The sequence below is a fragment of the Anoplophora glabripennis genome, unplaced genomic scaffold (genome assembly GCF_000390285.2).
Source record: "Anoplophora glabripennis isolate ALB-LARVAE unplaced genomic scaffold, Agla_2.0 scaffold16, whole genome shotgun sequence".
Taxonomy (NCBI): Eukaryota; Metazoa; Arthropoda; class Insecta; order Coleoptera; family Cerambycidae; genus Anoplophora; species Anoplophora glabripennis.
The window spans coordinates 2,597,870-2,614,402 of NW_019416253.1; the positions used below are offsets into that span (position 1 = coordinate 2,597,870).

At 31.9% G+C, this 16,533-nt stretch overlaps 3 protein-coding genes across 4 annotated transcripts; 2 read left to right on the forward strand and 1 right to left on the reverse strand.

Moving 5' to 3' along the window:
• Window positions 1-507: 507 nt before the first annotated feature.
• On the forward strand, window positions 508-4,518 carry LOC108913950 (inhibitor of nuclear factor kappa-B kinase subunit alpha-like). 2 transcript variants are annotated; one of them, XM_018719611.2, is made up of 8 exons: window positions 508-686; window positions 761-912; window positions 966-1,560; window positions 1,727-2,680; window positions 2,736-2,888; window positions 4,051-4,196; window positions 4,254-4,344; window positions 4,396-4,518. In XM_018719611.2, the coding sequence occupies exons 2-8, from the start codon at window positions 804-806 to the stop codon at window positions 4,472-4,474; spliced, it is 2,127 nt and encodes a 708-aa protein (XP_018575127.1). In that variant the 5' UTR covers window positions 508-686; window positions 761-803; the 3' UTR covers window positions 4,475-4,518. The 2 variants fall into 2 exon arrangements, with proteins under 2 accessions (XP_018575127.1, XP_018575136.1); XM_018719620.1 differs by lacking the exon at window positions 508-686 and having other exon boundaries at window positions 801-916.
• A 2,600-nt stretch (window positions 4,519-7,118) lies between these two features.
• Window positions 7,119-8,488, forward strand: LOC108914221 (cob(I)yrinic acid a,c-diamide adenosyltransferase, mitochondrial-like). The gene is made up of 4 exons (XM_018719983.1): window positions 7,119-7,244; window positions 7,299-7,484; window positions 7,665-7,872; window positions 7,940-8,488. Exons 1-4 carry the CDS (start codon window positions 7,177-7,179, stop codon window positions 8,168-8,170), a joined length of 693 nt encoding a protein of 230 aa, XP_018575499.1. The 5' UTR covers window positions 7,119-7,176; the 3' UTR covers window positions 8,171-8,488.
• Window positions 8,489-9,646: 1,158 nt separating this feature from the next.
• On the reverse strand, window positions 9,647-10,616 carry LOC108914210 (ribosome maturation protein SBDS). Its single transcript, XM_018719971.1, has 2 exons — window positions 10,420-10,616; window positions 9,647-10,352 (listed from the first exon to the last, which is right to left on the reverse strand). Exons 1-2 carry the CDS (start codon window positions 10,548-10,550, stop codon window positions 9,725-9,727), a joined length of 759 nt encoding a protein of 252 aa, XP_018575487.1. The 5' UTR covers window positions 10,551-10,616; the 3' UTR covers window positions 9,647-9,724.
• Window positions 10,617-16,533: the final 5,917 nt, after the last annotated feature.

Below are 16,533 nucleotides of genomic sequence, written 5' to 3' on the forward strand. Positions count from 1 at the left end.
TTAACGTTTCTATCACTTAAATACTTAAATACATTTATTAAACATACCTACCATGCAATATTTTATTCCCCGTTAGGTAAGCAGGCATATTGAAATCGAAATATGAACATTATAAATAATTTATTAATTCAATTCTAGAATTCAATTAAGTGGCGAGAGAAAAATTGCAAATGGAAAAAAAATAGGAAACAATTTAGGTAAGTATGTTACTAGCTTAATTTTATTTAGCCTCCATATTGCATTTTTATTTCAATCCGAATCTAAATGTTCTTTGAAAAATCTTATTTGAAATACAGCTGAAATAGCTAATGTGGAATACAATTGTCATTAAACTAAATGAATTTGATTGTTTGAAATAATGTATAATAAATTTCGTGACTATGAAATTTAAATAGTGACGTCAGGTTTTTCAACGTTGTTGATAGTTGATCTTACCTTTTTGGCCTATGACTATGAATGAACCTTGATATTGATATGTGAGTTTGTGTTTGTGACTTGTGAGAACTCTTGGCTCTTGCTCTTGCACTCACACTGTTTTAATGTTTGATATTTTTCAATCCAAATCTAAAAATTACCAGGAGATAAATATAAATGTGGGTTTTTTATTATGGGAATTAGAGCAATATGTTTTCATAACATAGATTAATCACGTACTGCCTTTGTCTACAGATTTTGTGCATGGGGAAGTGAGTATATTTAATAAAACAAGATATAATGCGCCTATAATTTAAATTAAACTATACATTTGTGTGTCTTTCAGTGTGTAATATTTTATATCTTATATAATTAAATCGAAATAAGTCATGAATGGCCCTAATGAAATCGGAGACTGGAAGAAAATTTTAGAATTAGGATCTGGAGCATTTGGAATTGTAAGTCTCTGGAAAAATGGTAGTAATGATGATTGCATTGGTAGGTCTTAAGTAATTTATTTTTTTAATATTATTACTAAATATTTTTTACAGCTATAAAAAAATGCAAGTTTAAAACAAATACTAACCTATCCGACAAACAGAAACATCGATGGAATAATGAGGTCCAAATAATGCAAATTATAAACCATCCAAATATAATTAAATACAAACCTATTCCTCCTGAATTAGAAAAAGGATTGCTTAAAAATAATCCTACTAAATTGCCCTTGCTCCCAATGGAGTATTGTCGCAAAGGAAATCTAAGACACCTTTTATGCAAACCGAAAAATACTTCGGGATTACAAGAAGAGGACGTCAGGTGCATTTTAGAAGACATAAGCAGTGGTCTGCATCACTTACACGACTTGAATATTACTCACAGAGATATAAAACCAGATAACATTGTTCTGCAACACTGTGATAATCGAAAAGGTAATACCATTTACAAGATAATTGATTTAGGTTATGCCAAAGAATTAAATGACACGGTAGTGAGCTTCGTGGGTACCCTGCATTATCTGGCTCCTGAAATTTTTCAGACGGAGCACTATAATAGTAGCGTGGATTTCTGGTCCATGGGGGTTCTGACTTTTGAGATAATTTGTGGCGTTCTTCCATTCTTACCGCATCTTCCGCCGATTCAAAGGCAAGTCTAATTCAGTATCACTTAATCGAATTTAACAAGAACTGACAATATTTAATAGACTTTTACAGCCCTTGCTTTTAAAGTACAATGATTTTTCGGGTTGTTTTGTGTATTCTACTTTTAGTCATATCGAAGCAGTATTGAAGTTTCGTATATGTTATTTTAGATTTGAAGATATCAGAAAAAAGGGACCGGAAGATATCTGTATTTATCTTTCGTATTCCGGAAGAGTAGCATATTCCTCCGAAATAAAAAAGGAGAATTACATATCGAATTCGTTAAAACAAAGTATAGAAGTCTGGCTCAGACATGTTTTGCAATTCGATCCAAGAGTACGATCGCTAGATTTTCCAAATGATGTCAAAGTTTTTGATTATTTAAAAAATATTTTAAAGAAACGAATCATCACAGTTTTTTCTGTTCCGAAACTCGAATTTTATTCTTATGAAATAAACGAAAGTACGCTGTTTAGCACACTAGAAGAATGGATATCGAGAGATATTAAAGTGCCGAAAAGCGACATGATAGTCCTTTTTAATAAATACATGACTAGCATCGATCCTTCCAGTCTCGTCGTGGAAATTTTAAAGAATAGTAATAACGTATTCGTTTTTAAAAGGGGTATATTAATGAACGATGCTGTGACGTACAACTTTCCGAAACTAATAAAGGAGTTGATACAATCAACGCTGAAGTTCGATATGCGGTTTATTAAACCGTTATATGCTCAAACAGTTTACTATGTAACAACCGAAAAGGCCATCGTGGAAACGTTTAAAGAGAGCTTTAATCTGTTTATAGCCTATTTAAAGAATTTGGTGGAATATTTGAAACACAACGCTACTAGTTGCACCAAGAATATAGTAAAAATTATCACTCAAATTGAGTGTTACAATAATATTCGAAAGAACAACGCTTGTATTGTCGATTTGAATACAAACAAGGAGTATAAAGATTGTTTGACGCATTGCCAGAAGTTATTGACAAGCTTAGATAAAAGCATAGCAAATTTCGATGAACTGAAGAAGAAAATTACTGTGATTATAAAACGGCATCAGGTTTTAAACGGACTTCTACCAGAAATGGAGGAAATTATTAATAATTGTAACATAGAAGAACAGTGAGGAAATTAAATTTTTTAAATAAATTTCCTTGAACTTACCATTGGTTTTTAGGTATCAAAAGGTTATTACCCTAATAGAGAGGAGTGCCAGTAATAAGGAGATTAACCCTAAAACGTTTACTTCCAGTATTAAAGATATTGTTTTAGACACGGTTAAAACTAAAGATACGATGATACGTAGCAAGCGATTTAAAAGTTACATTAGGTAAGCAAGAAATTCTTTTATGATATAACATCGACTTCGTTTTTGTAACATTTATTCATCACCAACTTCTCTTCCAATACAGGGTGTTTTTTAAGTTGAGCTTTTCCTTTTAATCTGACACGAAACTCGTCAAGAAAAGTTTTTCAAATAGTATTTTTTTCAAAACCTCAACAATAAATAAAACAGCATTTTAAATAAATCAAGTAATAATATGATTATACTAATAACTGAAACTCGAACAGAAATTTGAAAAATGCTTTATCGTACAATAATCGTCATTCTTTCTCATTTTCTTTTTGTTTACTCTGGTGGTGATTTGCACTTCAAATTGATATGTTAGTTTATGGCGAATGTCACCAAAACACTGCACGAGCATCGCGATCATGTGTGTTTTTCTTTGCGATTTTATCTGGCAGCCCGTAGTTTTGTTTATGTTGCTCAAATGGCTTGAGAAACCTTACCTAGGTGACTTAGAATGCTCTAGGTCGAAGATATTTTGACAACTAGTACCAAAAGTTATTAAACAGCAAGTTGAGGCATCTTATGCTAAAAGCATAAAATTTTGCGAAGTGAATGGCTTTTACATTAAAACACTTGTTAGATAAAAATCACCAAATTTATTGTGGTGATAAATGAGGAAACTTTTACTAATCATTTTCGAAACGGGCTCATATGGGAAATATCAATTTTTTGGGCAACAAACTAACAGAAATATTTGGGCTGGTATTGTTAACGTTATGACCTCTAAGGTTGCCATATTGGAATCTGTGCGATTTTTTTATGTGTGGCATGAAAAGTTTAGTGAATAAAACTAATGTAAACACAGTGAACAAATCATGCGAAGACATAAAACATGCCAGAGAATAATTTGGAGATAACGCTCGCTTAAAAGAGCATGTGCACTTATATACCGAAAGATAGCTTGTGTGAATGAAAGCATTGGGGATAACTTCGAACATCTTCTGATTTAAATTAATGGGTTAGTTTTTCATCTTTATATTTGATTTTTTGAAAAAATGTCATTTGAACGAACGTCAAATGGAAAATTTCAACAAAGAGCACACCTAATATGATATATTGCATTCCAAAATGATTTTCTTGTCGTGTAGAACACGGTTTTAGTTTTAGTTCTTCTTTTATATATTTACGTGTCATTTTTCAGTGCAATGGTTAATGTACAGAATTCAGTAGAGGCTTTAATGTCGTGGATTTCACAGTACAATAATCACATTGCCGAATTGTCGAAATCTTTCGAACAAAGTGAAATTGCATATAAGAATATTATTGTAAAAGCTACGGAAAATAAAAGTGAGTTGAATTTATTTGACTGGCATTCATTCCTACAATTTCGATACTTATTTCTAGATAAACGTGTGCCTGAAGTAGATTTAAGTCGTGAATTGCTCAACCTGCCTACTACTTATTTGATTCAAGAGAACAAACATTTGAGATTTCAGTAAGTATTTATTTTTTAAATCGATTTGATATATTTTTACCCTATTTGTAGGTTTGAGGAAATACTCTCTAAAAGTATTTTGTCCCACAAAAACTATTCAGATTCCATCAAGTCCTGTAGTTTTTCTTAAATATATATTTTTTATTTGTTGTTATTATATGAAGTTTTATTGCGATTAAAGTTTTGTTTTATTTTTTTTGATGTTTTATTAATGTACTTGCAATTTGTATGATTAAATTCAAAGCAATAAAACCTGAACTAGCTGTGTACTAGCAGTGTTTCTGCCACTATTTGCGTTTCATTTTAGTAAATTTTTACCTTTAATTAAATAAATAATTAGTGTTAAATTCATTATTCATCAATCCAAGTTTCACATATTTGAGTAAAGGTTTTTTTTAGTAGAACACATTTTATTTTGAAAATAGTGGTTGTAACAGACCAAAATTATCCAAGGACGAAGAATATTTGAAGCACAAAGCATGTAGTTTATGTTTTGTGATTTGAAGTTATACTCGACGCAGATGTAGAGAACGCCCATAAAATTGACAATTAAAGTTTCGACCACAGATCAAGAAAATACATAGATACATAATTTATACCTATGTGGCTTGAAGCCAAAATAGTTCATCGGAAGGGTGAGGAAGTTGTGTTTACATTCCCTCATGGGCAGTGGCGTATCATTTTATAGGGGCTGATTGCAACTAAAATAACAAGTTTAATAATTATAATTGTAAATTTTATTTTCCGCAGATAAACTAGGGAAAATATGGTGTAATAGGTATGTTAAGAAAGCGTGTTTTATTTCTTAAGGTATCTATGAGATTATTTAACTTTTCTTCAACCTATTTTATTACTTACTCCACAGTCCCCTACATTTACTTCTTCCTGGAATACGGTTGAGATGATCTACTGACACAATTTTACTCTCATTTATATACAAAAGGAATGATACATTTCATCATACTCTTAAGCTGTTAATTAATATGATTTTCACGAGATTTTAACAAAACAAAGTATTTAAATTCCATTTGGGTAGGTATATCCTAGTTTTAATTTTAATAGATTATGACACGGTGTAAAATTTGGTATCAACTCTTACATAGAATTTATAAAATTTGTATATAGGAAACTAAAAGATTGACCATATTTTAAAATTATAATTCATTTTTATAGAGTCGGTCCATTAACCCTACCTATCACAAACACATATGTGTGAATTTATATAAAAAACTAAAAATTAGAACAGGTTTAAATATATATTTTATATAGAATTACATGTAGATTTTTACATTGCGTGTTACGGCTATATTACTGGAGTTAAAGTTTGTCCCTAATAAAGCTGTCAATTGGTTTATTTTTTAGGTTGTCTCTATCGAATGAATGTTATGAATGAAAAAAGACAACCATATTACTCAAATAGAAATTTATTGATTATGAAATAAAATATTTTTTGTTAACTTATGCTTTATTACAAAAGTGGTCAGAGCATATATAGGTATATATAGATATTGTTTCTGTATATGGAATTCCTAAGCTTCTAAACCACTGTCTTCTAATTAGAAGATTTTTCGGAAATCTGTAACATATAAAAAAATCTATTAAATGTTTTACGCCTTAGTTTATCTGATTTACTAATGCTTTTTGGCACTTAAATTTTGTCAAAGTGAAATATTTAAATTTAACCCCAACAGCTTGTTTTATTGCTACGTCTATGATTATTGTTACTTATGGAACGATCGTTGATTTTGTTTCATTTGGTACATATTGCAACTATAGCACTTCTTCGGCATTGTTCAACACTTTTTTCACTGGAAAAAATCTTACTAACAAGCACGAAATCATTAAAAACGCAATAACATTAGATTACACTACGAAATACAACAATGGCGAACTCGAATTTTCTGGAAAATGTCAAAATTTGAGCGTAAAAGTGGAGCGAAACTTAAATGAACCAATCACAACACGGGGAATAATAAATATAAACATGAATCATTTGAGATTCAAACAAATACCCTGAATTATTTATCTATGTCTTTTCTTGATCTGTGGTTTCGACTTGCCCCTCTGTAAAATTGAGTATTCGATACGCCACTGGTAGATCTAATTACAAACCATAGAAACCATACTGTTTACATTTCTATAATTCGATATTTTATTATTATTCCATGGCATGAGCTCGTTGAACGAACGTAATCTAGTTATTCTCATGGCCTGTGGCTTAGACCAAACCTAACAGAGGACCTTTCGATTAGGTAACAATAGCTGTATTTGTTAGTTTGTTTTACACACTTGGTCACTGGCTAATTCACTTTCAGTAGAGTTCTGACCAAGTTCGTTTTTTTAAGCAATTGAACAAACTAAAATATGACCAAAATCAGTTCCCCCCTTGCCGATCTAATCTAGCCTAATATCGTGGTTAGTAAGTGAACAAGATAACCGAACAAAACATAACCTACAAATAATAATAATCATATATCTAAATAATAAAAATAAGCCGTTAATAATGAATATGGAGTAGATGTGTGTTTAACCTAAAGTTAGTTCAAATCACGGTCACTTCTAGTTTGGTCAATTTGACCAAACTGAACTAACCAAGTGGTAAAACAAATACAGCTAATAGTAGTTACTAGCAACTTAGAGTTACTCTGAACTGATATTAGTTGCTAATAACACAATAGGTAATATTTTTACCAAAACGAAAGCCCCTAAGAAAATGTATATATCACAGAACACAAGAGTCGAGGAGGAAGGGGTAACCAAGTCAAATCGTCAAATCAAAATTGATGTTTTTGCGAGGTTATATTTGTATTTGAGACAGGTTTGTGTATAAAAATGGTATTTAGGCGACTGTTACAGCCTCGACAATTACAATTAATAAGAACGTATTGCATTCCAAAGGAGTATGTGTACTTTCGTTTTTTTTAAATTAAAAATAAACAGATTTTCGTTTTCAGAAGCTTAAAACAGAAAGTTCCAGAAAATGAGAATTTAAAAGACCAAAGTGAAAAAATCCTGCCTGATTCATTTAGTAGACTTGGAGATAATGGAACCTCAAAGACAATAGATGGGACTACCTTACCCAAGGATAATCAAATTTTTAGCGCTATAGGAGCTACAGAAGAACTTTTGAGTTTTTTAGGGTAAATAGTCATAGATACTTTCTTTTATATACACATGTATGAATGCTGTAAATAACAATGTAGGAATAGCTAGGGAAGGCTGGGAATATGAAAAATCATGAGGATTTATTTAAATATAACGCTTATTAATAGTAAAATCTGATTTTCATCACAACTTTTACAGATATTTTCTTATTGCAGTTTAGCTAAGGAACATGCAAACGAATCTGAACAGCAGTACACAGATAAGCTCAAGAGAATCCAAACCATTATCATAGATATCAGTACTGCAATTTCACGATCGAATCTAAATAAATGTACTATTCCTGCCACGTATACAATCGAATTGGAGGACTGGATCCACGAATATTCAAAGCAACTTCCCCCACCAGAACAATATATTATACCGGTATGAAAGATTCGATAATATTCTTGCTCGTTTTCCTGCTGTCGTGACGCAAAATAATTTCTTTTAGGGTGGAGGCATGGCTAGTGCCTCACTTCACGTAACGAGGTCCATTTGTCGGAAAACCGAGAGAATCCTGGTGCCCTTAGTAAGACAGGGATTACTAGACAAACAGGCTCAGATATACCTCAACCGACTCTCGGATTTCTTGTTTACAATCTCTCGAATAGCCGCCAAGCATGACCAGAGGGCCGAGACTATTTATATTCCCAAACCCGACGAGAAAGTGCAGGCTCAGTAATTGCATAGCTATTACATAATTTAGTTTGTAGCTAGCGATTTAGTGGCATCAATTGAAACGTTATCAATTTGTTTTAATTGAAACAGGCTGAAACTTTTATATTAACTAGTTTTGATAGTATTTCGTTTATGCTTACGATTTTTTTTAACAGTGATCTTTTATTTTAGGGTGATATGTGTAAGAAGAAAGTAAAGTATATTCTTTCAAGTTTTTCCTTCATTATTTTACAAGATATATAGATATTCGTTGTATATATTGTATATATTTAAGTAATTGCCAAATGATATTGTGATTGCAGCTAATAAATATGAACTCAAATATTTGTGTTGTGTATAAATTGTTAATTTCTGCAGCTTTTTAATTAATAAATGGTACACGATTCTGATAACACCAGCAGTTCACCGCATAAACTGGTTTCTAATTTTCCCCGGACAGCCAATACAGTTATTAAAATGTTTTTCCATCCTACTGGAATTCTTAAAAATTGTTTTTGAGCAGGTTACATTTATGATTTTTACTTGATTCAGAAAAATATAACCAAACTGTTGATTTTGGCATACTTCATTTATAAACTATTTGTGTATTAGATTTTAAATTAAGGATCAACTGATTAGTGATTACTATTTACTAATCGTTAACTTTGCTAAAAATAAAATATGGTCATATAAAAGGTTATATTTTTAAAATGTCAGTTTCAGTTAAACAATTACCAACCTCAAACATTTTTTGCGGGAATTATGAATGCAACAAATAATTTCGCGCATGCGCATACAATTTTTCAATCGTGAACTCGGGACATGTTCGCGGCACATCTCTATTATTTATCATAAAATTCCGACCTTTTTTTTGTGTTTTCAAATATACTTCTATTCAAATTGAAGTTATATTAAATTACTACGAATATCATGGAGATGTCTAGTCTCCCTGACGAATATAATGACATTTACAAAACAAACTTCAAAATCAAATCAAGTGACTAAACATCAGGGTCGCCAATAATGGCATTGAAATATTGAAGAAAACTCTGCCCGCTGATTGGTCAGTTGTAAATATATCCTCGACATACCACAGCATAAATTAAATTCTCTAGAGAATTGGATTCCTTCAACGTTAAAAAATAAGTACATATTTAAGTTTTTAAGAAATTTGTCAGGCGAATTTTTCTCTGGAGAATCAGTTCTCCTGTTTTCAAAAATCAAGCCCCTGTGTGCCTTTTGAATTAAACTGGCAAGTTTTTTGTGCAAAGTATTTGTTACCATTTTTTTGAAAGCACCGTTTAGTTTGTGAATTCTGTCAATAACCTTAAATAAAACAGGATGTAGTATGAAAATTACGAGAAAAAAGTTAAAAAACATCAGTTTCACAACAAAATTTGAAAAATCAAACTTATTATAGTGTTTCTAAAAGTCATAGGTAAATGTTTTAAAAATATCATCCCCATTCAACGATACACTCTGTAGTAATAACAGAATAATATTGACAAACGATATATATATTAACGTATTAGTGCAAAAGATAAATAATTTATTACAACAATATTATAATCAAACAACTTCAAAAATGTTCATCTGCTGCTACCATTTCTTTATACGATATAACTTCTAAAAACGCCGACCCTTTAGTTTCAGCTTTAACCAGAGCATCGATTTCCTTGAAATAGCCTGGATCGACAAGAAAGAGGAAAGTAATCGTACTTTCATCTCTATCTTCATTTTCGATCTCCACGTCCTCCATTTTCAACAATTTATCCTTCAATTTCTTTGCTGCTTTATTGCCTAAACTAACTTTAAGTCGCATCTTTGCTCGCTGAATAGGCATAAAATCTTTCAATAATTTAATCACTTGCAAGGTTTGTTGTTTGGTGGACTGATTCGGTTTAATGGAATAATGGACATCTTTCATTGCTTTCTCAATAATAGTCACAGGATATGGATGATTCAGATCTGGGTTTATACATTTGTCTGCAACATTTGTCGCTATATCCTTAAACATTTGTTCAATTTGGCTTTGCCTTTCTTTATCTGATATTTGTAATTCACCTTTTGCTAAGATTTGTTTACAAATTTCTGTCTGATTGTCTGTACCAAAAGCCTTAATTAAATCCTCTTTTTTGGCAACCTGTCCTTTAGAAACATTAGTAAACACTGTGTGTGTTTGAAGAACTTCGTCTATGTCTTTTTCGCTGTAAATGAATTGATGTTAATTAGTCATCGAACAGGCACAATTGTGCAATGTTGTGCTCTACTTACACTTGATTTCTCCATGACACAACTTTGTTTCGATAGCAAGCTATTTCAAATCTTTTTCCTGTCTTTTTTATTCGCACAATGGCCACATTCGTCAAACGTATTTGATTAGTAGGAGTAAATATTTTGCTCATGTTGCTTGTAGAAATTCACAACTGCGTATTGAAAAGTTCTATTTTTATTTTAAGGTTATGTTATAGTGCGCTTTAAAAATGGGTTATAATTATAGGATATTACGAAAAATTCCTAGAGATGTCGCCCTAGCTAGCAACTGGATTTTGCTCGTCGACGCGATATGATTGGCGGAGATAACATAATAGTCAAACCAAAAGTGTTTAGATTGGTCAAAATAAAAGTATTGAACATGGCTCTGACGTCTGACGTTTATAAATTGTAATCATCTTGTCATTGTCAAAAATAATGTAGTGTTTTGTGTTAAACCTGTGAAATTAATTTAGTGTTTTCTTTTAAATAACTCAAAAGTTGTGGTGTTTTCGGAAAATGGCACTAGTGACTATACAACGGAGTCCCAGTTCAAATAATTCACCTAATCATGTAAGTAGTCTTGTTAATTAAAAATTGTGAATCACTAGATACCAGAACGCCAATAATTACCGTTAACAATAATCTGCGTTATTTATCAGATAGAGATATGTCTGATAACTGCATTTCATTAAATTGAAAATTTATGTTTGGCAAGAAAAAATAATTTTCTTAACCAGACAATTTTGAAACATATTAGACCTGATAATTATTATGTATAAAAACGTTTATCTTTGATTAGATATTTATAATAACTGATAACTACATAAGTAAAGCTTTTATTATTTACGATGTATAGATATCTATTTTTACATAAACAAAAATAATTTTATAAACGTTCGTATAAAAAGTTTTTCATCAAAGTTTAGAGTTGTCCATAAAAATTATTAATAACTATTTTTATAAACTGGCTAGCTGGAAAAATGTAAGGTTATTCGCCTTATACCTGTTTATATTTTCCTTGTTTGGCAAGAACAATAACGGTAATAGGGATTTTAGCTCTGTATGGTTGGATTATTGATTGTATGTGATGCTCGCTTGTTCACGCAGCTGTTTTGTCAGTTTTCGTTCGGCAGCCTCGGAGGAAGGGTATTACATTACCCGCTTAGTTGTGCCGTATCTTGTGTATAATTTGATCCGCATGTTCGTAAAATAAAGTCGGACATATATAACTCCTTTTGTAATCCATAATGTGGACATAAATACAGAGTTACCGTTTAGAAGATGACTGTTTAATTTCGTGCTATTAATCCTGCCCGAGTGGTGTTCTCAAACAATGCTCTACATCTTACCACCCTTGAGGACCCAGAATCCTCCCGCCCCATGGAGCAACTTGATTTGTGGAAATGGGTCTGCTTCTACCAATATCGACCGTACTTGGAGTGACAATAACAAGCGTCCGCCAAGGATCCAGCTGAGAAACATTCAAATTGTCAAACACGAAGTAAGATATTTTATTGTATTTACTTATTTAAGGGAACAATTTCATTTTTTATATCACTAGAAAACTTCGTAGCGTTGATTCGTATCGTAGTGGCTGAGCGTATAAGAGAAGCGGAGATAATGACTGTGGCTATTTTTTCTCAACGGAATGAGGAAGCCTATGAAACAAATCGTTGAAATATTGGATCAGCTGAATCAATGATGTCGAACCGGTTCGTTCGATTTGGATTTTAGTTTATTTTGTCGAATGCTTCGATTGATGGATTCAATTCATGGCAATCATTTGTTCGCATTTATTTAGTCAGTTGTAGATAGAACATATGGGGTATGCCATTCAAAGCATTTCCGTCACAAAATATAAATGACTTTAAATAAACATTGTATCTAATTCGTTCATAATTTTTATTTTAGTTTTGCTGTATGGTTGGGATATGTATGTATATAGATATTTTTACATATATCTAGACTTCTGTTCCTGTTCCTAATTCGTCTTCTGATAATGATTGATAATAAAATCTTACTCTTTTTTTATGGCCGCGCAGCAGCCCATAACTAAGTACCATACGTTTATTTTTACTATTAACTGAATAATAAATAGTTACTTTTAATTATTCTCCAATCAGCTTGAGGCAATATCGAATGTATTTTCGGTCTAAAGTTTTCCAGGTTAACAAATAAACTAGTTACATATAACTGCGTTAATGAAGGAAATGACAAAACTGTTTGATTTCAATATTTCGTTGTGTGTACCCATTTCCGCATGGTAGACTTTTGAAATAACACGTAATTACATCCTAAATTACCATAGCCACATTGTTCACTTGTAAAATATCAGCAAACCGTACAATATTAGGCATATCATGTCTATAACCTTGTTATTCTGAAAGTTACTTCAGTGACTATGATATGATGACTTATTGCATACGGCAAGTTTGTTTTTGTATCGACAGAGTCTTTTAGTTGGTTAAATTTGTGATGGTAATATTCTACATAAATAAAAATGTGTATAATACCTACCTCTTAGTTTTTTCTGCTCTCTTCACCGATGTCTGTACCCTGCACCTGGTTGTTCTCATCAGCGGGTTTACTAGGGAAGTTATTGTATTCAAAGCTGCACCTGTAGTCGACTTTGTTTATGGCATATGTAGGCAGGTACATAAGACAGATCTCTGGTGGTAGGTAGGCCGTTTTGCTTTAGTCCCAAACATCTGCGGGTTGTTTTTGTTACCGAAATCTTTTGAAATAGCGTCAGTCAAATAGCGTTTCCTGTCCCTGTACCATATTTTGTTTCTGGTGCGATCTACTATTCGTGGGAAGACTATTAGGTAGGTATTTAGTTGTTTATGTTATGCTGCTATTTTGAAGCAGCTCATGAAGACTAGTTACCATTTCAATTTGGCTAAAATGCAAAGATTCAATCTTTCTAGTGTATCTACTCTCTTTTATATATACTTTTAACGTTTTAAAACATCGTATCTGCGTGATTCAAGTTTAATGATAAGCGTTTCAGGATGTTGAACTGGAATTTCTGCGGTTTTATAAATATTAAATGTTTATAAGTAGTTTCATTATCTTTATTGTAGTTGTGCAGCGTATGCAAAAGCGAATCAATTGAACAAATAGAGTTTATTGTTGTTATTGCTGGGGATTTGAATTTGTCGGTTGTGGTTTTGATAAAAATTGGAGAGAAAACGAATGCGTAGATATTATATGCCCGCCAGCATCATTAAAATGGTTTGAATAATTTCTGGTTTCGTGTTACCTTTACAGTATAGAGAAAATTAACAGAGCCATAATTTAGCGTTCGTGTTGCTTGTGTTCCGTCGTTATTAGTAATTCATTGTACAGTTTTTGTATTCACAACATTTTTATGTAGGTGTAGGAAACAAGGCTGGTTAATGGAAGTGACCCGACCTGACATCACAGACATTTGTAGAAAGCGATAAAATAGACATAATCTAGGATAAGCGGAGCATAGAAAAACATGTTTACATATTTTTTAAATGATTCATTCGCCTCGTATCCAGCGTTTGAATAAAAAGTGCGGTGTTTCAAATGTTCAGTGCGCTTTTTGTCATGACCTCATTCTTGAAAATATGTAAAAAAAATACGAAACGAATTCATAATAATTGATATAGGCCTTAATGAGATCAAAATATCATAATAATTGCTTCTGAAAAGTAGGTATCATCTCATTTGCTACGGGTTTTTGTCACGGTTTTTATTGGAGAGTGGTAATAGAATTCAATTATAATTGGCAAATCATCGATTATAAACGTTGGAGGTAAACCATAGATGATTGTCTTATCTCCTGCGATCTAAATCATGTTAAAATACGTTGTGCAACGTAATCATAATGTATGTAAAGGGTAACAGCGCCAGTAATAGTGGTTATAAATAAGGATTTTATTTAAAAAGGTTCAGGAAACACTACAATCTTTAAAATTTTATTAGAAAAAAAAAACATGTTTAAGGTCATTTAATAGAATTTATACTGTTATATTGTATATTATAAGTGCAATATCTGTAGTGAATATTTATTTGTCATTTTTCAAACAAAAAAACTTCATGTTCTTGTAATAGGATCATTCAGTAAATTTTCAAAAAGGTTATTTTTGTATACACAAAGTATTGCTCATGATTAGACGATCCTGAAAATTGCAACTCAATCCGTTGAGTAGTTTTCAAGCTATATGATTTTTAAAATGCGAATATTTGTCTCAGCCCTGGCAATGCAATGACGTCACCGCATGGGACGATCAGCCATCTTGGCGCTACTTCCAGATGAGTTTCTGCATCTACAGAATATTTTAGCGTTTGTGCATATTAAATTTAAAAAATGGAAGCGAATTTCGTAAAAGCAGATTCTTCTAATTTGCCGAAAGTAGGTTTGTTAATGGTTAGGGATTTTTTAAATAAAAACCACGACTTCGAAAAATCAGCAATGGAAAATACTAGTGTATAGTGTTTCTAGAGGATACAAACGTATTTATTACATACCTAAATTACGCAGGATAGTTTTGTTGCTCTCAAAATAAGTCATTTTTCAAATAAAAGATATTAAAAAAAACAAATCAAAGTAGGGACTAATAAACTATTGATTTTAGATCTGCACGATAGAATTACGGGGACATTATAATTTTCTTAGGGGTCTTAACGCTAGTGGTCTCACATCAGGCCCGGTCTGGCTCTTTCAGGGGTCGTCGGGAAAAATCGAAGTTGGTGCCTATTTGGTTTTGTCTGTTATTAGGGTGCATATCGACTCTCCCAAGGAAAACTGTCGTATCAAATTTGGTTATGCTGAGATAATTGCATTTGAATAGTTGAGAAAATAATAATGTTCGTTATTTTTTTTTATTACAAGAGCTAAATCGTTCTTCTTTAACAAAGTAATTATTGTTTAGGTCTTAATTATTTATTGATGATCTAAATAAAATAGTTTAGGATAAGAAAAAAAATGGATTTTGAATGAGACTACAGTTTTCGTCGATAAAATTTTTTATTGAGAAACAACTTGCTACACTAATAAGGTACAGAAAAATTAAACATTTTCTATTTTTTAGATAAAAAAATATTTGTTAATAATCAATAATGACATAAAAGGAAAATTTATTACGATTTAGAGTCAGAGTCATCTTCTTGGTCAATATTACTTTCTTCCTGGTGGTCAGTGTTACTAGCAGACCGAAGGGAGTTGTAAAATCCATGATACATCGGTGGTATCAAATTAGCCTTACACAGACCCAAAAGACCGCTTAATTTTTTACCATCAATTGACAACAAACCTTGATACAATGTTGGAAATTGTATTCTTCGCGTTTGCGTGTGTTTTTTGTTTGTAAGTCTAGTTCTTTATGATTTTCTCCAAAATTATACACAAAAAATACTTTATTGGGAGACTGAATCGCAGTGGATTTCTCTGATTTTGCTGATTTTACAGTCTCTCCAGTAATATATTTTTTCCAGTTTTGTTTCTTTACCATTGGTTTAAAAGTTACAGAATCTTCTTGAGACATTTCTTTTACTTTGTACTATGGGGCAGTAACTTTGGCCATTTTTATTAGACTAATCCACTGATCAGGAGTGTATATAGCAGAGTGACGTTTTTTTGCAACTCACAGCATGCATACTGTCATTTTCATTCTGCATGTGGCCAATTTCAAGAAAACGGTGTGTTATTTCCAAATCCAAAGTCATTGATGCATAAGCAAACATCGCGCAAAAACAAAACGATTACGGTTTTGACCACCGCAATTGTCGGAATAAAGAATAAACTTTCGTATGCCATTTTCTTTAATACTTTTTAAAAAGATCCATAAACAACTTCCACTTTCATCCGGTCCTCTCTTCAATATTTGCTCATGCCATACAGCAATAGCCTTGATTGCTGCCAAAATCATACATAATTGTAAAGTTGTATGTTGCGATTTTATTTTTATAATAAAAATCGCTGACTTCTGACTTGGGCGTTACTAACACCTGCAAATCAAAGCATGCTGTTATTAGAGATTTACCGGCATCGGTTTCCCATGCGGTGACGTCACACCCGTCGGTTCAGCGGAGTTTATTTTTTTTGGATGACCTGTAGGCGTTATAAAGTTCTAATTTTTTGCAGAGAACCTTAAAATTGCA

Excerpts from the sequence above, each read along its gene's own strand:
- LOC108913950 (XM_018719611.2), top strand. The coding sequence starts at position 804 with ATGAATGGCCCTAATGAAATCGGAGACTGGAAGAAAATTTTAGAATTA. Across the intron at positions 1,561-1,726 it reads CATCTTCCGCCGATTCAAAG|ATTTGAAGATATCAGAAAAA; the intron begins GCAAGTCTAATT and ends ATGTTATTTTAG. Across the intron at positions 4,197-4,253 it reads AAAAGCTACGGAAAATAAAA|ATAAACGTGTGCCTGAAGTA; the intron begins GTGAGTTGAATT and ends ACTTATTTCTAG.
- LOC108914221 (XM_018719983.1), top strand. The coding sequence starts at position 7,177 with ATGGTATTTAGGCGACTGTTACAGCCTCGACAATTACAATTAATAAGA. Across the intron at positions 7,245-7,298 it reads ACGTATTGCATTCCAAAGGA|AAGCTTAAAACAGAAAGTTC; the intron begins GTATGTGTACTT and ends TTTCGTTTTCAG. Across the intron at positions 7,485-7,664 it reads GAACTTTTGAGTTTTTTAGG|TTTAGCTAAGGAACATGCAA; the intron begins GTAAATAGTCAT and ends TTCTTATTGCAG.
- LOC108914210 (XM_018719971.1), bottom strand. The coding sequence starts at position 10,550 with ATGAGCAAAATATTTACTCCTACTAATCAAATACGTTTGACGAATGTG. Across the intron at positions 10,353-10,419 it reads GTGTCATGGAGAAATCAAGT|CGAAAAAGACATAGACGAAG; the intron begins GTAAGTAGAGCA and ends ATTCATTTACAG.